The following is a 23,492-nucleotide window of genomic DNA, read 5'->3' on the forward strand; positions in this document are numbered from 1 at the left end:
TCCACATGGACTTCAGGAGAAAGCATGCCAAATACAGAAATCTCATACATGTGCGTTCTTTTAGCCACATGATTGTTCATTTGGCTCTTTCAACAAAAATGTGAGAATCAATAGGCTTTTCTAACAAGACATGGCTGCATTCATTCCCAATAGTTCCCACGTATCAAATGTTGCCACTTTCTAAACAATGAAGACTGATACAAAGATTTAAGTTCACCAACGATTTGCAGACTGCATCCACAAATTGAGAGAGAAAATATTAGATAATACAAATCACAGAAGTGCTAATAGCGAGATTCCGTGCTAAGTCATTCAGAGCACCACGTCAGTGAATTAACAGTTAGTTTTCTTTAATCAATTAATTCTTTTTTATTAAAGCACGTGAAAAGTGATTTCAAATTTCTGAGGCCAAGAAATCTAGCACCCCTGCCTTGAATTGTTTTCATTCTTGAAAACCCAATTCTAAAACTTCAATTGGTGTGTTGCCGTAACACATCCTACGCACTGTACAATTGATTATTAACGTTGCTATCAAGTCCATCACACCAAAACATCCAAACATCAAAGACATCAGTGGAATAATATACACAATTTCATACTCCAAGGGGGATGCTTTTGCTGCCTTCACCACATGAGTTGAGCTTCAACTATAATTCATAACCAGGGAACCTTGACTTCTCAGGTTCAAGCAAATCGAACCAAAGGCAAGCAGTTCCAGCTAGTCCATGGAAAAGAGAGAAAAGACGGTCGCCTCCAACCTGGTTTTGGTTAGCAACAAGCTTGCTAGCATTATGATACAAGTAGGTTCCAAATGCTCTGGCTCTTTCTTCATAGACACTCTCTCCAGTAAGGCGATAAAGGGAAAGAAAGGCATATGCATTACCAGAAACACCGTCAGCAAGTCCAACTTCCTTTACCAATCCATTTTTCCATACTACTTCCCCTGCTTCAATTGCGGCATCCCTGAACTCCCTGTCTTCATGGAAAACCTGAAATTCGAATAAAATCAGAACTCCAGTAACCACCTTACGTATTTCATTCAGGAACATAAGTCTTTACTATGCAGTTTATGATAGAAAATTGAAGATCCCATATTGAAGTTACTAAATTAATCCAACCCTTTCCAGTGAAGCTTAACCTTAATCGTAGTCGTCTATGGTTGACAAGAAATTTGAAAATTTCTTAAAACATCAAGGCCAAGAACTTCTTTTCTCGTAAACATGATTTATTTTTTATATGTATTCCACCGGATAAACAAGACTAAAAAACCTGCCTCACACCCTACACTGAACAACAAAAAGGCACCAGAACCTCCATGCCTAATAGAAGGGCAATATTGAAGTTGAAGTTGAAAGATGAGCATTGAGCCACATTAAAAAGTTAGAGCCACATTAAGAAGTTAGACATGAAAGAATGAACCAACCTGTGAAGCCTTGCAGAGGGTAATGCCAATGCCAGTTGCCCCATGAGACCATTGCACTAATTTGTCCCTTGGGTTGCCTTCACTTGAAGGATAGTTACCGCTGTGCGGAAACCTTTTGCTCATCAAATATCTCAATGTCCCCTTAACATCATCAGCGTCCTCTTTTGAAAGTGGGAAATGCAAAAGTACTTGCAAGATACCAGCCAGGCCGTTGGCTGCACCATAATATCTCGTCCCATGCCATCTGAACATCAAAGGGCAGTCTGGGTTGTCGGATGCACCCGCCCTGCCCCCCGCTAAAACAGCATCAATTACAGACATGAGAAGATCATGAGGTAATCTCTGCTCTCCAAGATGCTTATTGATGAATAAGGCAGCCCATAGGAACCCAGCTCGCCCATACAGGAGATCATATGACATTCCAAAACCTCCTTCTTCAGGTCCACTAGGGAGTGCTTTCTCTTCTGCAGCCTATTATAAAAGGTTATAGGACATTTTAAGACACTCTCGTAGCTTATATTTGTTTCTCTCTCTCCTTTTAGTTATAAGCATGCATTTAGCTACACTCTTCTTTCTTGTACTCCGAAGTTTCACATGAAATATAAAATAAAATATCAAGAGTAATTGTCTTCTTCAGCTTTAATTTTGATATGCATATACGCAAACCACCGAAGAGCACTTGTTTTGAAACATCATAAACAGTAAATAAGAAACTGAGATTCCACTGGATTGCCATTTTATGCTTAGGCTTCTTAAAGAATAATAATAATAATAATTGTGAAGTGTTTCTTAGTTTTAATCAAATTCTTAGTGGTACCTTTTTAAGATTTTTAGCTTTTATCTTTAGAGTTCAAACACTTCTACATATCCCTCGTCTGTTTGAAATTTGTATTTTCATTCTCTGTTCAGCTTAGTTTCTTGTTCGTACTTCTTGAATTCTTAAAGCTTACAGAGCTGTTTGAGAAATCAGTTACACGTAATTTCTGGATAACATCATTTACAAGCTGGAAACTTGCCAAGAATGATAAATTACCCCTTCACCGATTTGTTGTGGCTCAGCACAACTGTGTTAATAGGTGACATATGGGAGGTTTTTTAAAAGATTTTTACTAGGGGTGAACACGAAAACCGACCAAACCTAAATAATTGTCAAAACCGAACTGAACTGGCAATTTTCAGGTGTCCAACTAATATCCACTGATTATAACCAAAACATGTCAATTTAACGCAGTGCCAACGTCCAGTGAGTGGTGCTAAATTTTAAGATATTACCTATTCATGTTAGGGAATTAAAGTAGCTTAATATACTTGGGCATTATTATATCCTCGACCAAGAAGTTTGAGATTTGAACTAAATGGTTTCATCTTGTTGGTATCTCGCCGATGAGACATGCAAGATCTAAAACAGCACAATGTTCCAGATATGAAACTCCATATCTGAAACATGTCTCCTACGTGACAATGCTCAAAGAGGACCAGAGAATGGAGAAGTTTGGATAAGGAAAAACGAAAGGAAAGGAGAAGAAGAAGAAGAAAAAGACAGGCAGTGTGAAGGAGAGTGAAGAGAGAAAAAGGAAAAAAAAATATACCAAAAAAAATAAACATTTCCAATTTTAAAAGAATAGTAATTGATATATCTTTCCTAACGGACCTTAAAAAAATATTTAACCAATATTAACCCAAGGGAAGGGAGCATGGCTCAATTGACATACTATATATATATTAGCAACCACAAAATTTGTGGTTCGAATACCCCACCTATAGTACTTGAAAAGAAAATATGTTTAGTAAGTCAACTACAAGAACTAATTGAGACAAAAAACTAATGATCCAAAATGCAACCAAATCTAAACCTAAGCCTGCATACTGAGAAATATAACTTTATTTATTTATTTTTATGAGAGAAAAATGTGATTTTATAATTTTAACATATAATTAAACCAGCAAAAGAGGAGACTAGACCTGAAGAAAAAGATTGAAGAAGAAGTCAAGCTTTTGAGGGTCTCTCATGTAATGAGATACCACGGCGCCAAGAGCATAAACTCCTCCTCTACCACAAAGAAAAGTCAAGTGCCTGCCCATACCAAAATAACAAAATATTTAATTATTTCACATCAAAGTCTTCCGAGAACTATATGGTCCACATTCTTTCCAAGTGATATATCAATTAAAAAGAACATATGCTTAAAACCATTAACTTATCCTCTTTTTTTTTCCAGAAAAAAAAAAAGAAAAACAATAATAATAATAAAGAACCATTAACTTCTATTCCAAATTTCCAATACCTATTTTCTTTTAGCAAAACAGTTCCTAATTACCCATCTTAACAAATGTACTGCGAAGGCTGTGACATCATCTTTAAGATGTCGGGAAGATAATATCTTCATGAAAAATTATGCGTACAATTTCATTGATTTTGTATTGTAGGTCCTTATACCTCTGAAAACATGAAATTTTAGGTTCCATTAGAAATAAAATCCAAAGGTAAATATAATAGACCAATGATCAATTTAAGTTTCAAAACAAATTTGAATAAAAGTATAGATGTATTAAATACAAAATTAAAATCTTAAGAACTGTTAGTAACAAGTTTAAAGTCAAGAGGACTTATTATACTCGAAATTAAAAATTTCAAATAGATATTCAATACTTTAGAAAGCTTATGAACTAAATTAAGAACTTAACCGGAATGTTAATACTATAGATTTCGACGATAATTTTTTAAGAAAGAAAGATTATAAAAACAAAACTCATAAGAACTGGCCCAACCTATATAATATCATGTCTGAAAATAAGATTTTATTTTACTCCTTAATCATTTAACAAAATTTCACCAAAAACAGAAAGAAGTCGTGAGAAAAAAAAAAAAAAAGGATTGCTTTTTAGTACACTTTCTGCTTTTCAAAGGGGGTTTGAGGAGCAGATAATTTAAAATAAAGTGGAAAAATAATTCCAGCGGCCTGGTCATGAGATATTTTTTATATGACAAAAGAAGTACGTCTTTTTTTGAAATTATTTCTGAAAACTCAATATTTGTGGCTCTCGTTTTTTTGCTTTATTCTATTATATGATGATTACTATTATTTTAATCACAAGCAGGCCTAACTGGGTCCAGAAGCTTTGTGGAAATATTAAAACAATTGTTATATCTAATCACATATTCTGTTGCTAATCTTGAGAGAATATCTATCTTTTTTTAATTACTTCATTATATATATATATATATATATATATATATATATATATATATGGAACAATTTTATTAGTTAGTACAAACGGGGAGAATTTTAAAGAAAATGATTTTACTTTATCGGAAAAACTCAATTCTAATCGCTAGCCAAGAGGTGTCATCGCTTGATGGAAAACTAGAAGATAATGCTTTGACACATGACAATCCATGGTTTGCCCAGGTGTAGAAATGCAAGAGCCACTCCATGATAAATCGGAGCCAAATTTGTACCACAAAAACTAACCCTTGTACTAAAAAATAAAAAAGTTCAATAGTCCATGGTAGATCTAGCAATTTTATGGAAGGACTCTATAAAAATAATCAGAAAAAATGTAAACTAATAACATTCATACGTTGTAGGGTTCAATCTACCAATAATTTAAACTCTGATCCAAATAAGAAATTTTCAAAACAAATGTATTCATAATTTTGTGTTTGCATGATTAACCAAAAAGAAAAAAAAAAAAAAGACAATTTAAAAATTACTAAAATAATGATAATTAAAAATTAGAAATTGAGAAAGTTAACTAAGTAATAATATTCAAATTCTATAAAATACTGCAAAATCTGAGTATTCTAATCAGAATTTTTTGAAGTAAAAATGGACTTAAAATTACTTTGAAATAAAAAAAAAAAAAAAAAAAAACCATTTCCAAATTCATTTTAAAACTTAAATTTGGGTAAAAGTAAAACTTTATACTAAAACTTCTATTTTCGACCTCTACTTTATTTTATCAACTTCACGATTTAATTTTATGATTGTAAAAGTGACAATTTAATTTGAATAGACACAAAACAACAAACCTAATAAATCATATCATTAGATAGAGAAAGGGAAAGTAAAAGTCACGTGATCACCTATGAGAGGCACGTGCTGCAACCGTACATTTATCTACAATATCAGAACACAATACCAAGTCCTGGTGGTTTCCGGTGACCTCGTACGATCTCAGGCAAGTTACAGCCGTCCCAAGTAGGCCGTTATACACCGTCGGATCAACTCCAATATCCGCGTTACCTCTCTTTTTCCAAGTAAGCTCCACAACCTAACAAAATTTCAACACCGTTTCCATGAACGCCGGGGAGCTCCATGACCGGAGAAAGAGAGAGAGGGAAAGAAAAAGAAGGGAAGAGTAAAAAGGAAAACAAACCTGATTCTTCAAAGAGACAGCTGCAGAGAGAAAGGTTTGAGAAGGAAGAAGAATGGTATTGCAATTGGGTGGAATCTGGATTCCTCCTCCACCACCACCTCCTTCTCGATCTTCCTGAGATGAAGCGAGCTCCAGGAGAGAAGACATTTTCTGTAAGAAGGAAATGAAATGAAATCTGGGGAGGGAGAGGGAAGAGAGAATTGAGTTGTGTTTTTGGAGCGATGGTGTTGAAGGGAATCAATGGCGGTTGGGCAGAGCATAAACGGTGGGTTTGGATGGCAACTGTGAAACACGCGCTTTTATAATAATAAAAACAATAATTTAATTATTTTATTTCCGTAGACACGCGAATGAGGTTTTTTAAAGAAAAGACAGAAATTAAATTGAAGTTTTAATTTCCGATGTGCAGAGGAACAACGTGGGAAATGAAACCTGACCGACTCTCTCTTTATCCTAACAATGGTTACTACCAAAAGCTTAGGCTAAAAAGAAATTATATTTTGTAAAAGGGATTCCTTTTCTTTTACTAAAGCATAAGTAAATTCTAGACACCTAATCCATCCTAAAGGTTCCATATATCTTTTAACTCCACGTATTACCTAAAAAATTTGTCGTCCCACTCATTTTAATTTGGTATCCACCATCAAATGATATAATATGTGTAGTAGAGCCTAGAGGTGTTGTGTATTGATTTTGGTATATATGTGTTAGAAACAGTGTTCATGGGTGGGAAGACTTCTTAATTATTTAAGTTGCAAAATTTGGTTAAACCCGATTCAACCATAAAAATTTTGAATTTGGTTGGTTCGAATTACTTGTTTATTTATCTATATTTCAGTTCTAAAAAGAAAAGATAATGCATATAAATTAATTTATTTTCAAATGGTTAAAAAACTAATATTTAGGAGTTGTTGGAGAATAAATTTTTAAAAAGTATTAATAAAATATACATATGTATATATGTATATGTATGTGGTGTATGTGTATGTATATATGTCATTTTAAAGTTAATAATAAATTCTTTTTGTTTATTTGAATCTAACCTAATCCAAATAAATTGATAACTCAATCTCAACCATACCGATAGATCGGACGGATTGGTTTCTTATGACCACAAGATTTTTTTGAACATATTTAATGTCTTGTTGTACTATTAAGCACATGTTTAAAAAGAGTGGTGTATAGGCTATAGGTAAAATAAGGAGGGAAATAAAATCTAAGCTCATGAAACTATTTGATGTGGAATGTAAGAGGAATAAATTATAAATGCATCAAAATATTATGCCTTAAAGAGGAATAAATTATAAATGCATCAAAATATTATGCCTTATGCTTCTTTTAGTATTAAAGGAATCATACAACAAAAAAATCAAACTAAAAAATCATATTAAATATGAGAAACATACCATTCAAGATAAGGAGAGTTGAGAAGAGAATCACCTAATACTTTCTACGTCAAAGAGTGTGTTAGAACATTTTTGAAATAATGTCAACATCACCTAACTCAATTGTAATGGACGTTACATTTCGTTAATGAAAAAAGAAACTGTAGTGAATTCTAAAGTGACATCATTTAACAAGTTGAATATTAATAGAGTTAATACAATGAAACCTTTACAAATAACTACCACTTCGAGCATCTTAACTTCATTGTATCGACAAATAAAATTTAGATTAGCTATGTAAATGCGACCTTAATGAACTTATAATATGCAACTCAACTAAACTCGTTGGTTCAATCAACAAATCTAGTTTTAATTAAAATTTATAATTAAAGAAGAAAAGAGAAATTGTAAAAATAATCGAGCATAAGAAATTTTGTCTTTTAATGATTTTATTTAATATAGTGTAAATAATTTATCGATTTTATCTCTTTTTTAAAAATCTCCAAATAAAATTAATAAACTTTTAAAAATAAAATATTAAATGAAACCAATAAAACACAATAAATGTGATAATAGATTTAAATTTTTAACATAAAGAGAGATGGCAGTTTCTCTTTTTCGTTTAACATTTTTCTATAAAAATAGTATTTATATACTTAAATTTCAAAGATCAAATGATCTCTTTGTACCACAACTACTCATTTATGTTCATATTGGAATTAAAATTTATAAATAAAGTTGGCATTGAACAAATTTTGTACATAGGGACCCACACGTACTCCTATGCACATAAAGAATTGATAAATACCACATAAAAACATAAATGTATGTCTAGGAAAATGAAAGTAAAACATATATATATATATATATATATATATATATATATATATATATATATATATATATATAAAATCAAGCAGATAATATATACTCCAATGTGGCAAACAAGATCAAAGTTTAAATTACAAAGTTTGAATAAAAAAAAGTGTCTAAGCATTAAAAAAAATATTCTAAATGCTTTTTAGTCGATATTTTTAGTTGAAAAATTGTCAAAGAAGATTAATCTAAAGAAGATTAATCTAAACGCATACCACATAATTATTATTCCAAACCTATACATTGCTGATATTTTTCATTCAAAACCATGATGGTCGAACTTCCGATCTCTAGAGAAAAATATTATATCAATTTTCGTTAAATTAAACTTTACTTTATCCATAAACAACTATATTTATTCATTGCTAGTTCTCTAGTTTGATAAACCTATCTATTTAACGACACTCCCATATATGAAAATGAGTTAATTTCAAATTATAAAGCTACGTTTTCAATGACTAATTCAACCATAAAGACGTCAAGCATCGGTCTAAGACTAGTGGTACAATTACGTTCATTTATAGAAGTTTATCATTGCCAAAAATTAGAGGAGTCATCTAACAAGTCTATTGTATTTCCAATTCGTCCCAACCTCAATTGTTTTTCTAGTTCAACAAGTAGGGGTGACAAATCAAATCTTTGACCCTTTGATCGGGTAATTGTGTTAAAACTAATTAAACTAGGCTCAGAATTGGCTTCTGAAACTGTTCTTTCCTCTTTTATCATTGGTTCCTGCGTTTTGGTTCCGTCACTTCCAATATAGGTGGTTGTCTACATCCTTCATTTCATAATCAACCAAAACTTGACTCTAAATTCGCCTAAATCTACACTGTGACCGTCAGACAATTCAAATTCTTCATTATGCTATGAATATTCCAAAATTCCATACATACCATTGCTGAAAAAGGCTCAAATCCTCTTCAGCATTCTCATATAACTACCAAATCAAAAATTTGAAAACAGCAGCCACAAGAATCAAGATCACAAGTACAGAAACAACCCACCTTACTGCGTAGAAATTCCACTTCAGTCTCGTTTCATCAACAAAATCCTTTGTGAGGCACCTATATCATAAAAGTTATGTCAAGAATTTATTATATTATTGTTGTGCTTATTGCTCTAAGAATATCTAGTGCTTTCTAGATCCAATCATCCAAATATGAGTTTGTACATATCTAAAATCTAGTCAGCAAGCAAAATAAGGAAATATGGCATTATTCGTTCAAACTAAGAATCGTCCCTACCAGAGGTTGGCAGCATATATCAAACCCTTCTATTTTTAAAGTGAATCCACGACCCTTTTCTTAACCAACCCGAAAGAAATCCCTTATGTGAGAAGTATATATACACTACTTCCTAACTTCTCATATATTATCCCTGTTAGAATACTTGTTTACCAGTGAAAGCTACATGACCAATACCATAACCACCAGCCGTGAAGTGCCACAATTCCGTTAAAATTTGTCTACTTCGGTTTTAGTGAAAGCTTAAGCCTAATAAGTTTTGAATGCTCCTTGCCTTTATATTAATTAATTATTTACTTCTTTCATTATAAATTTAAGGAAGGGTCAGGTTTTAGCTCAAATCACAAGAAGAAACAGTGAATAATTAATGAATGGAAATTTTTTAATGAAGATCCTAACTCAGATTTCATAAGCTTCCAGTTCTTTCAATTCCTCATTGGCGGAATTTTGTCTATCAATTCTTGTCCGTTCTTGATCCCGCGTTTGTTTGCTTTCCATGAGTTTCCTTTTTTCTCCCATAGCAACAATCAGTTCCAGTTGCTTTTGTTGCTGTTCCTACACATGAACTCATTACAGAAAGTCCCATCAGTTTTTAACAAACAATGAAATCTTAACAAAATCACCGTCTTTTCATATAAAGCTAACTTCAGGATCACAAGAAGGGAAAAAAGAAAAAAAGACTACCACAAGAGCATAAAGATGTATCAGAAGATTCTGTAATCAAACAAGTTAAACAAAATCAAGAATTCCTCAAAGTATAAACGCATGTCTACAATTGCCTATAAATTGTGAAACCAGCCTTCATCCTCTCTCAAACATCGATCCAATAAACAGCACATAAAGGGTATTAATTTGAAATTAAATACAGAGTTTTGTTCATCAGTTATAATAATCATTTTTAATTTTACCTGCATGGCTAGCAAGACTTTTTGCATCTCAAGGAGTTCTTTTTCAAGAATATCTTCTTGCACAGCCAAAGTTTGAGCGTCCTCAGAATTTCTTTGAGCTAAAGCTGCAGTCTTTAATAGCATTAGCATGCAAATGATTAGAGGTTTGTGGAAAATAGTGGGTTAAAAGTCAGATTTCACACTCGATCTTAAAGAAATGAACACACAAAAACAAAAGTAAAACAAAACATCCGCTCAAAGTTTCATAGAAGTTGAACACAGCGACTGTTGGAAGCATGTGAACAGAATAATCAAATAAAACTTACTTGAGAAATGAGAGGAAACGAAGTCACTTGTACTAAAAATTTTCAACATACTACAAATTTAATTCACCACTTTCTTTTAAACTATCTTTGTTTTCTTGTTCACATAATTGCATCAAACACAACAAAGAAACCCTACTATTTTTAAGGGGCACAATGAAAAATCTAAACCATACAATAATTCCCATCCCATGTATCAATATACATCAACCCACATTTGTTCTATATTGCCTACAACAATGTGAAGTTTGGGGGTTTGAACCCCAACCCCAAGGGAAGAGCAAGTGTTAACAAGTGAACTATGCTCATGTTGGCTACATATACCCACAATTAATCATCTTAAAAGACTTGTTTCTTTGTAGTAGGCTTGTTACCTCGCATTAGTTGAATGTTTACCCAGTTTCTCGAATTCTACTTACAAGCCACAGAAATTCAGCATGATTATGGAAATGCTGAATGCATTTCAGGTTTAAACAAACAAAAAATGGCTATACACATCATATTCTCTTCAAGGAGACTGGATTGAAGAGGTTTAAACCCGAAGAAGAAAAAAACCAATTCAATTCATCTTCCATGAACATGTTGCAAGTATCAAAACAGATCATGAACAAAAAAGGAGAGATAATAATACCTCGGCAATTGGATCCTTCAGTGTTTTTCGTGTAACCCTATACCTTATGCCCAACTTCTCAAGCTTCCGAGACAAACCCCGGATCACAATCATCAAGCTCCTTAAATCCTCCTCCAATTTCTCAAACCTATCCAACAAATTCACCTTCAACCCACCACTTGTTTTCCCCCAACATATTCGTCTCCATTGCAACCTTCGAATCCACGAGTTAAGAACAACCGTAGCCACTAGCAGAGGAAACCCCCACACTAAACCCCTATCACACATCAACATCCAAATCCCCTTTTTCGAACTAGAACCCACGAAATTCAAAACAAAAACAACCAAGAAAACAGCAGAAGAGAAGAGAAAAATAGATTCAGAAAGCAAAAGAACCGATTCTAAATTGAAATCGCCACTCCGTGCAGCGTCTTCGGATTCGTAAACTCCAATGCCGCAATGGCAATAAATCCGGTGGCGGGAAGTTGAATTGTTATGAGTGGTCAGTAACTTATGTGCATGAAAGTGGAATTGATTGAGGCTTTGGAGGGATGAAGATGAAATTGAGGGAGAGAAGTGATTGTTGCTTCTGGGAAGGGAGTTGGTGAAGGAACAAAACTTCAAACGGCTGGAACATCTGAAGAGATTTTGAGAAGGTAGTAACATTTGTAGAGAAATAGAGGGGAGGATTTGAGTTTGTTGAAGAGATTTCAATGCTTCTTCTGAAGAACAAAAATAGATTAGAGCATCGTTACCATCAATGGAGAATTTTGGTGATTCAAGCGCTTATAGCAAAACTCGGTAACAATTTTCAAGAATCTGAGAAAACGAGAATATCAAACCTATCATCAGATTATCTATTTGAAAGACTAAACTATGCTAAAATGAGCATGATTCTATCGACTTTGAAGCAAAGTGTTTCATCTTTCGTCCGACATATTATCAAAATCTATATATTAAAGTTGCATGATCAACAAAATGTCATTAATTTTTCCCAAGAAAGTCTTGTAATTCTTAATTGGAGTAACTTCAAGTTATATCAATTTTCCCCATCTTCAGCTTCGTCAATTGGGTTGTGAGCTTAAGAATTTGTTCAAATTTTACCTTATGCCTTTATACGTCTTCCTCCAGTAATTTCTACCTCATGTTCCCACAAGACCATACGACCAACTTTTACAAACTTCTTCTTTTTAAACTCCCTCGTGTTCAGTTTGTATTGTCAAATAAGATTGAGCGATGATTTGTGAGAAAAGAAAGGGAGGAAAGGACGAGAGAAAAAAAATAGAGAAGATAACCCAAATTTGCCGCTAGTAAAAATAAAAAGTTAATCAAATCTTGATTTTTCTTATCAAATTTAGATTTAGTTATGTAGTAAACATTTTTTTTTTTTTTTTTATCTTATGTCATTCTCATTTCTTTTTAAATTAAAATTGAAATCTTGATTACCTGAATATATTTGTGACCCATGTTACAGATATGGATCATAAAACTGTATATAGTTGATAATTTCCTGGTTAGCTTATACATGAAACAATTTGTAAAACAATTTATTTCACAATATTTAAGAGTCAAAGAAAACTCATAAAAAATAAATTATTCAATAGGTGATTACCTAAAATTGAACTCTTAACCTATTAGCTATTTATCCGAATTATGATATAATTAAAAAGGTAAAACTTGTTGAATGGTTCAACTTCCAAATTTACTTCAGCATAGAGAAGGATATGCAATTTAGTAGAAGCAACAATAACCAAATTATTGAGAAGAATCATTCTCAAACGTCAAGCACCCATTTGAATTGACTTTTTAGTGTTTATAACAATTTTTTTAGCCTTTATAAACATTTTTTTCTTCACATATAAACACAAGAAAGTCAAAAAGACGCATCCTTAAAACTGGACATGGTGTCACAGTGTATTATGAACGGGTAATTAGGCAAAAAATATATATATATATATATATATATGTACTTATTGAAACGGCAAAGTAATTTATATCCAAGATAACAAAAGCAATAGGCAGATAACAATATAACATGAATATAGACATGTATCCTTTCTCTATTCTCTCGAGGATCAAAAGCAACTGCCAACTCTTTCAGGACAAACTTATTAAACCTGAACAATGATATGGCATCATCTAATAATAAGGCATGTACCTCATGGACCTTCGAAACCGGGGCATCTTCCTGCATTGGTGGGATATTGAAGGATCAAGAAATTGGCAGAATCAACAATTTCATGACAATGCAATATTAGGAAACTAGAAACTGTACCCATATCCGTAAGGTGAATAGAAATATGGTGGTGCATAAGGTCTCCTAAATCCCACATACGGGTTATAGCGACGTGCACGATATTGCTTCATACCAGGAACATTTGTTCTCTTGGGCAAAACCTGGAATGGTGTAACGAAGCAAAAATAATAAGGTCAATATTGGTCAGAGTGATATTGAAGTTCCCAAGCATTGCATAATATCTATCTGGTTGAATTACAAATTTGTTCCTAGGGTTTGTCAAACTGAAGAGTTAGAGTTTAATCCATATATTTTTAAAGATAGAATTTAGTCTCTACAGTTTTGACAAAACCTCATAAATAGTCCCTATTATTTGATAAAATTCTCATAAATGTCCTTAGCGTTGAACCCATCTGTGAATTATTTATGAAACCCTAGGGACTAAATATTAATTATGAACCATCAAGACTAAATTCTAACTCAAACTCTACAACCAAATTTAAAATTTAACCTATATCTATATTCACACCAAACCAGTGAACAAGAAAGGTTTCTCCTTCCAGAAATTTCTTTTTTTCCTTTTTTTTCTTCTTTTGTGGACGAAAAACCATTTCTTTTTTTATGGAAAACCGAGAAAATGAAGGACTCACCTTCAGTTGCCGCCCATGTAGCTCAGATTCATTCAGAACGAGAGCCTCTTGAACAGCTTCAGCTTCAAGAAACTCTACATAGGCAAAGCCCTTCGGCTGACCAAATTTATCAGTTAAAATAGTCACTCTGTTGACAGTACCACAGGATTGGAAATGCTGTTGCACTTCTTCGGGTGTGCATGCATAGTCAACCTTCAAAACAAGGATGTTGATTGTTGAAGTAGAGCTTTGAGCATAAAATAGTTAAGTTCCATAAAAAGTGAATACAAAGCTCTATGTGTTCTCGAACACATCAAACAGCAAAGATTTAGTATGTCGTTATCTTTAAAAAAAAGGTCCTATGATTGTTGTTTAGCTTTTAATATAAATATAAACACTACTTACATTTTCGATATGACTTAATTGTTGGTTTCTTAATAAAGTTTTACGCCAAGAAGCTTTGTACAAAAAAAAAATAAATAAATAAATAAAATAAAATAAAATAAAGCAAACTTCATCACATGTAATCAACAAGGTTTGGGGATAAATACACCAGAGCAACATTGAGAAGTAATAAACTTCCAATGGGATGGGAAGAGAATCAGAAATTATTAACTATAACCAAAATCACCGAATCACCACGAAAATCCAACTCATGTTCAATGAACATATTTAGAAGTAGCAGTCAATCAGAGGCATGAGATTCACATGGCAGATGCATGTCCAAGCATGCCTCCCTCTGCTAAGAGATCAATTATAATTAGTAGAAACAGTTCCACTTTAGATATGATTGGGAATGAAGTGTTTATTCTTCAACATAGAGGATTTCTCACATTTATCTTAGTTCACATAGTTTTGAAATAAAATTACCACACTGAAACTAGAAGACTCTCTGCAGGAAGATGACAGGTTGAGTTTCTAACTAAAAGGAAAAGTCTAGATTAATAAATAAATCTAGTAAATTCTTCTAGTATGAAGAAAAGGACTCATAGTTCTTTCAAAGATCACTTGGTTAAGGTGAAATGAATGCATTAAAATCTAATAGTTGGTCTAACTGGGTCAAATGAAGCACAAACTAGAAAAATAATTCCACAAAAAAGCGATTATCTTACACCCTCGCCTCCTTCTTTACGGCTCATTTGTGAGACAAACGACAATACTGCGAGCATTGACAAGGCTCTGCAACTAAAATTGCATGCACTTGGCTCGCCTCTGCTTCCTCGGAGACATTTGAGTTGTCACCTAGAGTTGAGTCATCGACATCTTTATTCCACATTTAACGGTCTCAGCCTCCAAAGCGCATGTCTTACAGCAACATAAGTTCTACTCGCAACAGTCCCTTTGTTCTAAATGCAACAATTCACTAATGGTTTTTGACGTTTCAGATTTTTTTCTTTCTTTCTTTCTTTCTTTTTCTCAATGATTTTTTCCCATTATACCAGTATTTCAACCATCGTTCACAGTTTTCTTCTTTCTTTTTTCTTTTCTTCTTCCTTCCTTTTTTTTTTTTTTTCTTTTTGAATTTTTGTAGAAATTCCCCATTTCAATAACATTTTTCCACAGATCAAATAACTAAAAAGTTTTTCTCAAATCTAAAGGACATCAGTAGGGACATTTTTCTTCTCACATTGCCAACAAATACTGATCGTGAATCAGTCTCCTCCTTGCCTGCTTGACCAGCTGATGTACCAGCAGGATCTACATCAACATAACAGTAATAGGTATAAATAAAATAGGTCAAATAGGAGAATAATTATAGGAAGAAACTAAGTATAATAGCATACTATGAAATTCACCCAGTTTAAGAAACTTTCAACCAGCATGATCGAATAATTCAATATTGGTTTGTCTAAAACCATAATCACATAGGATTATTGCTCCCCTAGGTTACATAAAACTAAACTTCCAAGCATAAACATATTCTAAAATTTAATTTAACAATTATGAACCATAATGTCAAGTCACTAACTATATCTGCATCTGTTGTATGCAAGAAACAAAACAGATATGTAGAAATACTAGCAAATATATCACAACAACACATCAAAAAAAAATCAAGCCCCAAATCATTGGTTACAATATCACAATTCAAATTCAAGAAATTCCATAACTAAATGTTTCTAAACGAAAACAACAATGCGTAATCATAAGAAAACAACCTTGCACAGCTCCCATTTCTTTTTCAACCTTGGCCTGCATTTCTCGAAGAGCAGCTGCTTCTTCCTCCATCTCCTTCAAGCGCTTTTTCATCTCGTCAAGCTCCTGTAACACATAAACGATCACAATTGTAATTCTTCTGATTCTCTCTAAAGCACGAGAAACATAAAGAAAAAGAACAAATGGCAACCTTGACAGCGTCGTCGTCGCCGGCGGACATGTCGACGTCCCCTTCCATCTCCCCTTCAACTGGGATCTCTCCACCGTATACCTCGTGCTCTTCTTCCTCCATATCTCGTTCGCTCGCAATTTCGCTTCGGTTTCTAGAAATCTCCTCGTTCGATGCGTAGAACTGCATAGAATCGGAATTGTTGGGCCCTTAAAAAAGTTACTTCACTTCGGGGCCCAACATCGTTCATCGGCCCACTTAGGCGCAATGAATATCAAACGTGAGCATCTACCACTAAAAAAACCTATTCGAACGATTGAAAGCCGCCTTCGATGGTCGGTTTAATTAAAATGTTTTAAAAAAAATCGATCCGGTTTCTCTTGGTATAAACAAACTAGGTTGGTTTTCTATCTCGATTTTTGTATAAAATTGATCCCACCCGACCAATGATCACCCTAATAACGATGGTGGAAAATTAGTACAATATTGCAGTCAATTACAAATTAATCTAAATAGTAAACACCAACGTCATTTATTTCATTGAAAAATTTTATCATGATAATACGAGAAACCATCCTAATTTGATTACATCGGCTATTTTTTAGAAGACGATTAAGTTTGTTATCGTTTACTTATGTTATATAGTCATAATAAAATGTGGGATCCATAATTAAATTCAAACGTAATTTGATTGTGCTGAGAATGATCAATCCAATTACGTTTGAAATTGCATGAAACCAATTACTTTCTTTATATATATATATATATATATATATATATATATTTTGAACGATAATTGTAATGATAAAATCATAAAATGAAATATGCATTTAATTTCTTAGTGCTTTTCTCTTAGAGGTTTGTAATTTATGGACTAAGGAAATTTCATGTTCATTTTACAATGCAAAGTGGGATGAAAGAAACTTTAACCTATGACCCTTTCTTAACTATTCAAGATTAGTTCAAGTCAACCATTCTTTTGTCATGAAAACCATACTTTCTAAGAGGGTGTACTAGATTGTGTGAGCCACTTTTCATAAGACTTCCATTCATCAATTATCATACAAAAAAAATTTGGCATGTCTTTTTTCTTTTGTCATAAAGACCATACTTTCTAATCTAATAGGGTACTATTTGCTCACCTATGAAATTAAAGGATATGCCAGAAGAAATATGAGTGCATTGTAAGTGTGAATTATTATGGTTTACTTCTTCCCAGTTGGTTGGCTCTGCTTGAAACTTCACTTTCTTCTTGAACTTTTAAACTAAACTCTATAGATTTATGTAATATATACATACATATATCACTTTTAACTCAAACAAATATACGACTTATAATTCTATCAAATTAAAACTTAAATTTTCAAATTAATGTCAACAATTTTTACTCTTTGATAAATTTAAGAATGAAAATCTGTTTAACGTGCATCTCATGTATTGAGAACATAATCGGGAGGATATAAATGATGACAAATATCTCTATTAGTATGATGCATTTTGATTCAAAACTAAGTTTGAAAGCAAAATAAAACGACCATGAGGATTTATTATACCTAAAGTTGAATACTATACCCAAAGATAAATAAATTAGACCTTTTTTATATAAAAAATTGTTATTTTTTAAAAAAACAAATTAGTGGATTCCAAAAGCTAAGAAGCAATTCCAAAATCCAAAGAACGATAATCAAAATATGAAAAGGTATATTAGGCCAAATTATGGGCCACCTTATTACAACATAACTCAACCCCACGACACCTAAACTATTTTGCAAAGAGTGAGCTTTAGCAAAAATTACCCAAAAATGGGAAGGGAGGGGAGAATGACACATAGAGAAGAATTTTTAACCACAATAAAATCGATTTTCTCGACAAACCTAACTTGACCAAAATGGTTAAACCCATTTTCCAACAAAAACCACATTTAGGACCTTCATTCATTGGAGGAGGGAGGAAGCCTATTTGAAGTTTCTAACTATTACTTACTTCACTTTGTCAACATTTGGAATAATTATGTAAACCTAAACTTGTGGGCCCCACCTTCCATTTCCGTTACAAAAATATCATCAATTTAACATTTATAATATAGTTGGAGGGAGAGCCCCCACAAACTTATATAATCAATCCCATAATTACAATTGTAGAAAAGTAAATGGAATCTCAATTTTAGTATTCATCTACACAAAGTATATATATGTATATATATATATATATATATTTCTATTAAAAATGAAAAGTAAAGAAAAAAAAAAAGATTTTGTAGTACTACTTAACACCCATTCACCACTCATAATTTGACACGTGTTGATTATTAGTTTATACTACTGTTTTATATAAGTATTAGAAAATTTATAGCAAATTTAAATACTATTGAAAATGGTAAATAGAACAAAATTTATCAAGTAGAAAATGTTGGTTTTTTTTTTTTTTTTAAAATAGTGCTACATACTAAAATATTATTCTAAAAATTGTTATTCATTATAATTACCCGCATACAATAAGTAGAATGTGGTATTGTGAAAAAAAATTCTATTAATTATAATGTGTCAAATAGTAAATGAAAATATTGTACTACCTTACCACTAGAGTTTTGGAGAAAAATATCTTCTTTGTTCCTTAAATTTTGGGTCTCGATTTTATTTTGTCCTTAGGTTTCAAAATATTATACCTGGTTTTGGTTTTAATTTAGTCCTTGAAATATTAAAATGTTTCGGTTTTATTCTTAAGATTTGATTTTTATTTCAATTTGGTCCATAGATTTCAAGATTTTACATTTTTAATCTCAATTTATCCTTACTCACTTTCAAATAAATGTCTTTATTTATTTATTAAGTCGAAGGGATTACGAATATAATAGAAAATAGTGAAGTTTAATTACTTCTAATTATTTTAAATTTATTAATCTACTTAAATTCTAAAAACAAAATATGTATTTAATACAAAATTGAGGTTAAGAATAAAAAATATTAAAATGTAAGAACTCAATTCGAATAAAATACAAATGTGATGTATTATTTTAAACTTATTAGAAACTAAATTAAAATCAAATCCTAACATAAAATTTAGGAATGAAATAAAAGCTAAATCCAAAGCTCATAACACTAACTCGTGGAAGGAGGCAAGGACCAAAGAAATGGCAATTATTGGCCATCCTTAGCCCATATAGCCTTGTCGTCTACTACTTGCCATTGCCACTGCCACTGCCGTTGTGCTCTGCTATAAAAAGCTTCCGAACCTAAAAAACCTTTTTAGTGAAAACTGAATGAATTCTATTCCCAGAGCGCAACCAATGGCCAATAGCATCTTCCCTCTCTTCCTCTTCTTCCTCTTCTTCCACTTTCCATCCCTTTCTCCGGCCAAACTCCGGCCTGATTTCTACTCCAACTCATGCCCTCAGGCCGAATCCATCGTCCGTTCTGTGATGCACAAAGCTCTCATCAGAGAACCTCGTAGTGTCGCCTCCGTTATGCGTTTCCAGTTTCACGATTGCTTCGTTAATGTAATTGATATCCAACTGTTCGTTTTTCTTTTGGATTTTGGTTTTTTCTTTACCTGTTTGGCTTCTGAATCGGCGTTTCCTTTGTGTGATTCAGGGCTGTGATGCTTCCATGTTGCTAGATGATACGCCGACGATGCTTGGAGAGAAACTCTCTCTTTCTAACATTAATTCGCTTAGATCTTACGAAGTCGTTGATGAAGTGAAAGAGGCTTTGGAGAAGGTTTGTCCTGGCATCGTTTCTTGTGCAGATATCATAATTATGGCATCCAGAGACGCTGTTGCTTTGGTGAGTACTCTCGTTTCTTCTAGCTCTGTTTTTTATGTTATGAAATTCTTATAGGTGCCTGAGATTTGTTTTTCTTGATGTTTATCTTCTTTGCTTCGTTTTTCACTCTCGATCCTTCTGCTAAAATCCACAAATCGAAATTCCGAAAACAGAAGATAGATGATCATAATGAAATAAAAGAGGAACGATCAACCAACACTGACCTTCAATTATAATGTTTGTCCTGAAATTTAACATTTCAGTTCCGTTATTCCATTTATTTGTTTGAAATCTTTTGCTAATTAGTTTGTTTCCAAACAAAGAACAACCGAAATTTGGGTGAACTTCATTTTTAAAAACGATTCAATATGGAATTTGTTTTCAATCAAGTTGACACAATTTGAATACTTCGTGATAATCGTTGGATTTTAATTTAAAGAAAAATATTTGGGAAATGTTTGGGATAAGGGGTAGAATATTGAAAGGTAAGGATTTATAAAATCAGAGAGTTCTGAAGCTTGGAGCCTACAGTGTAAGAGGTCAATAAGGTACAATTTTGATTTTTTAGCCTGTGGGACTAGCAAATTTTTCGATGGAGACAAACAAGGGGTGTATGTATTTTAAAAATTGATATATTGTTATAATTTTACGGTTTTCTTAAAAAAAAAAATTGACAATCATTAATAAAATTTATTACAATGAAAATATTTGATCAAATGCTCTGTTTTTTTTTAAGATTTTCTTACTTTTTTTTACCCAACCACAAAAGAAATTGTATGTGATATAGAAAATACATGATGTGAACCAATTTTTCAACCTAAACCACATGAGAGAACATTATTAAAAGAATGTGATATTTGTTTCTTCTAAAGAGAGTAATCAAATTTGCATGTTTCCTAATTCGGTCAATCAAGATTTGGTAGTATTACCATGTTCGAGCAACACATCTTGGTTTAAAGTCAATTTACTGTAACACTTTTACTTGTTTCATTTTCAAATTTTGTGTTCGTTCTCCCTTAATCTCTTGTTCATAATATTCTTATATAAATATTTGAATTCTTAGTTAAAAAAAAAAAAACAAAAACAAAGTTTTATAAACTATATTTTTTTTAGGTTTTAAATTTTGTCCTTTCATTTTGAAGACACTTCTAAAATCTAGACAACCAAACATCCTAAACAACCGATAAGAAACTATGTTTATAAGCTTAATTTTAAAAAATTAAAATTCAAACGGTAATCAAATAAGGTCTAAGTGATTAGAAAAGTGTCCAAGCTGTGTTTATAATATTTGTATGGTTCATAAGTTGTTTCAAGAGAATTAATAGGGATAGATACCTTTTACTGAATTAGTAACGTACCCAATAATAGTGGTAGCTTGTTAGTAAAGCAGAGTTGGACAGTAACCCTTGCATAAGCAAGTAACTTCAATGGTTTAAAAGCTCCACCAACAATCCTGCCAAAAATTCATAACAAACTGGTCCCTCCCCAGCTACCTTTCCAAATGTCATCCTCTTGTCAAGAATCCACATTGAAAAAAATCTAAAGATGTCAACTCTCATTTTCGATTGCAATCGAAATATACCTAACCCCATCGTATCTAAATTCATTGAGTTAAGATGAACATAATATTAACTGACCCATATTTATACCATTAATCTCGAAGTCAAACGTTCGACCTCTCCAGTTTATATGTCATAAAAAAAAACTCATTATATGAATGGATATTCGATCCAAAACAAAAATTGGGATCTAATTGAGGTGGAAAAATCAAATATCTCACCCTCCATATAAGATAATAGGATGAGGGCATGATGTATTTCTCTAATTGCTGAGATAAAATTTATATTTTTCTTTTCTAATGACATAATTTCTTGTATCTATTCAGACAGGCGGCCCTGATTGGATAGTGCGACTGGGGCGGCTGGACAGTTTAACAGCAAGCCAAGAGGACGCAGACCAAATCATGCCAAGTCCAAGAGCGAATGCAACTTCTCTCATTGACCTTTTCAGCAAATACAACCTCTCCGTCAAAGATTTGGTATCTCTTTCAGGTTCGCACTCAATTGGCAAAGGCCGATGTTTCTCCATCATGTTTCGACTCTACAATCAATCCGGTACGGGACGGCCGGACCCAGCAATCGAGCCTAGGTTTAGAGAAGAGCTCTTCAAGCAATGCCCTCATGGCGTGGATGAAAATGTCACACTCAACCTTGATTCTACACCTTATATTTTTGACAATCAGTACTTCAAGGACTTGGTTGGTGGGAGGGGGTTGTTGAATTCTGATGAAACTCTTTACACATTTTATGAAACTAGAAGGTACGTGAGGTGGTTTAGCAAAGATCAAAGTGCATTTTTTAAGGCTTTTGTAGAAGGTATGTTGAAGATGGGTGACTTGCAATCTGGCCGGCCGGGGGAAGTGAGAAGGAACTGTCGGGTAGCGAATGGCCAATCTGTGATCATATAAACAAAGGGTTTTTTTTTTTCTTTGGTGTATGTTAAAAGTTTGTTCCCACAGGTTTGATTTAAGTCGATGAGATGTGTTACTATTAGTATAGGAGAAGTATATATTGTAAAAGTTTAGTTATTTAGAGATGAATGACAACCAAATTTAGGAGATGCTTCAGAGTGTGATTTTGGAAGTAGTTATTTCCAGAAGGGTTCTACCATAAGCTTTTAATTATTTTAAATCAATTTCATGATATAAAAATTATTATATTTAAAAGATAAAATTAAAACTTAAAAGTTGTGATCCCGAGTAATTTTGATTTATGACAAAAGTGATTTAAAAAAAAAAAATTAAAATCACTCCTAAACACGCATTTGATAAACAATAACAATAAAGAATCCATGCTAGAGTTACGTCGTTCACTAATAACACGTTAGTTATGTCTACACACAAATAGAGAGAGCAATTTATCTTTAGAATTAAAATAATTATATATAAAAGTATGGACTATTTACAAAATATGACAACGTTTCTAAACTATTAACATGTATAATATAATGCAAGATTTTCATATATAACAAAATTTATATCCAACTATTATAGTCTAAGAATGGATTGTTATATTAGGTTGGATTTTTGGAGTTTGTTCAATTGGCCAATCGAAATATGGTTGAAATGAGTGGCTCTAATTTGGACTATTTAATTAAAGAAATAATAGATCCATATCCAAACCAATTTGTAAAAGAGCACAATGATTCGGATTGGTCAACATTGATCGTTGAACTAATGATGAGACTAACTCGAAATTGTTTGGATCAATATGAAGTATAATAAATAACATTGACGAAAAAAAAAAAAGCAATAGTTTAGACATTGGACCTAAAAAAAAGTTATTTATGATTTTTTATATAGTCTAGATTGATAGTACAACGTTAGTTTAACTATATTATTTGACTATGATTT

General features: G+C 32.5%; 4 protein-coding genes across 7 annotated transcripts; 1 reads left to right on the forward strand and 3 right to left on the reverse strand.

The window, feature by feature from the left end:
• Nucleotides 1-344: 344 nt before the first annotated feature.
• On the reverse strand, nucleotides 345-9,127 carry LOC103494424 (lanC-like protein GCL1). 3 transcript variants are annotated; one of them, XM_051087249.1, is made up of 6 exons: nucleotides 9,069-9,127; nucleotides 5,804-5,953; nucleotides 5,511-5,698; nucleotides 3,386-3,497; nucleotides 1,424-1,894; nucleotides 345-989 (listed from the first exon to the last, which is right to left on the reverse strand). In XM_051087249.1, exons 2-6 carry the CDS (start codon nucleotides 5,948-5,950, stop codon nucleotides 648-650), a joined length of 1,260 nt encoding a protein of 419 aa, XP_050943206.1. In that variant the 5' UTR covers nucleotides 5,951-5,953; nucleotides 9,069-9,127; the 3' UTR covers nucleotides 345-647. The 3 variants fall into 3 exon arrangements, with proteins under 3 accessions (XP_050943206.1, XP_008453808.1, XP_050943207.1); XM_008455586.3 differs by lacking the exon at nucleotides 9,069-9,127 and having other exon boundaries at nucleotides 5,804-6,321; XM_051087250.1 differs by lacking the exons at nucleotides 5,511-5,698; nucleotides 5,804-5,953; nucleotides 9,069-9,127 and adding an exon at nucleotides 4,193-4,356.
• Nucleotides 8,903-12,130, reverse strand: LOC103494426 (uncharacterized). The gene is made up of 4 exons (XM_008455589.3): nucleotides 11,150-12,130; nucleotides 10,217-10,327; nucleotides 9,708-9,863; nucleotides 8,903-9,128 (listed from the first exon to the last, which is right to left on the reverse strand). The coding sequence occupies exons 1-3, from the start codon at nucleotides 11,792-11,794 to the stop codon at nucleotides 9,708-9,710; spliced, it is 912 nt and encodes a 303-aa protein (XP_008453811.2). The 5' UTR covers nucleotides 11,795-12,130; the 3' UTR covers nucleotides 8,903-9,128.
• Nucleotides 12,131-13,059: 929 nt separating this feature from the next.
• LOC103494425 (polyadenylate-binding protein 2) lies at nucleotides 13,060-16,500 on the reverse strand. Of its 2 annotated transcripts, XM_008455587.3 has the most exons (6): nucleotides 16,341-16,500; nucleotides 16,153-16,255; nucleotides 15,621-15,691; nucleotides 14,015-14,206; nucleotides 13,404-13,525; nucleotides 13,060-13,316 (listed from the first exon to the last, which is right to left on the reverse strand). In XM_008455587.3, the coding sequence occupies exons 1-6, from the start codon at nucleotides 16,440-16,442 to the stop codon at nucleotides 13,268-13,270; spliced, it is 639 nt and encodes a 212-aa protein (XP_008453809.3). In that variant the 5' UTR covers nucleotides 16,443-16,500; the 3' UTR covers nucleotides 13,060-13,267. The 2 variants fall into 2 exon arrangements, with proteins under 2 accessions (XP_008453809.3, XP_008453810.1); XM_008455588.3 differs by lacking the exons at nucleotides 15,621-15,691; nucleotides 16,153-16,255; nucleotides 16,341-16,500 and adding an exon at nucleotides 15,106-15,559.
• A 2,924-nt stretch (nucleotides 16,501-19,424) lies between these two features.
• Nucleotides 19,425-22,699, forward strand: LOC103494427 (peroxidase 17). Its single transcript, XM_008455591.3, has 3 exons — nucleotides 19,425-19,815; nucleotides 19,910-20,101; nucleotides 21,966-22,699. Exons 1-3 carry the CDS (start codon nucleotides 19,579-19,581, stop codon nucleotides 22,545-22,547), a joined length of 1,011 nt encoding a protein of 336 aa, XP_008453813.2. The 5' UTR covers nucleotides 19,425-19,578; the 3' UTR covers nucleotides 22,548-22,699.
• Nucleotides 22,700-23,492: the final 793 nt, after the last annotated feature.

Source organism: Cucumis melo, chromosome 7, assembly GCF_025177605.1.
Source record: "Cucumis melo cultivar AY chromosome 7, USDA_Cmelo_AY_1.0, whole genome shotgun sequence".
Lineage (NCBI taxonomy): Eukaryota > Viridiplantae > Streptophyta > Magnoliopsida > Cucurbitales > Cucurbitaceae > Cucumis > Cucumis melo.

Coding starts and splice junctions, on each gene's coding strand:
- LOC103494424 (XM_051087249.1), bottom strand. CDS start 5,950: ATGTCTTCTCTCCTGGAGCTCGCTTCATCTCAGGAAGATCGAGAAGGA. Junction 5,699..5,803: donor CTGTCTCTTTGAAGAATCAG/GTTTGTTTTCCT, acceptor AAATTTTGTTAG/GTTGTGGAGCTTACTTGGAA. Junction 3,498..5,510: donor GCAGCACGTGCCTCTCATAG/GTGATCACGTGA, acceptor TGGTATGGGCAG/GCACTTGACTTTTCTTTGTG.
- LOC103494426 (XM_008455589.3), bottom strand. CDS start 11,794: ATGTTACTACCTTCTCAAAATCTCTTCAGATGTTCCAGCCGTTTGAAG. Junction 10,328..11,149: donor TGAAGGATCCAATTGCCGAG/GTATTATTATCT, acceptor ATGCTATTAAAG/ACTGCAGCTTTAGCTCAAAG. Junction 9,864..10,216: donor AAGTCTTGCTAGCCATGCAG/GTAAAATTAAAA, acceptor GTTCATGTGTAG/GAACAGCAACAAAAGCAACT.
- LOC103494425 (XM_008455587.3), bottom strand. CDS start 16,442: ATGGAGGAAGAAGAGCACGAGGTATACGGTGGAGAGATCCCAGTTGAA. Junction 16,256..16,340: donor GCGACGACGACGCTGTCAAG/GTTGCCATTTGT, acceptor TATGTGTTACAG/GAGCTTGACGAGATGAAAAA. Junction 15,692..16,152: donor AGAAATGGGAGCTGTGCAAG/GTTGTTTTCTTA, acceptor ATGTTGATGTAG/ATCCTGCTGGTACATCAGCT.
- LOC103494427 (XM_008455591.3), top strand. CDS start 19,579: ATGAATTCTATTCCCAGAGCGCAACCAATGGCCAATAGCATCTTCCCT. Junction 19,816..19,909: donor TTCACGATTGCTTCGTTAAT/GTAATTGATATC, acceptor TGTGTGATTCAG/GGCTGTGATGCTTCCATGTT. Junction 20,102..21,965: donor CCAGAGACGCTGTTGCTTTG/GTGAGTACTCTC, acceptor GTATCTATTCAG/ACAGGCGGCCCTGATTGGAT.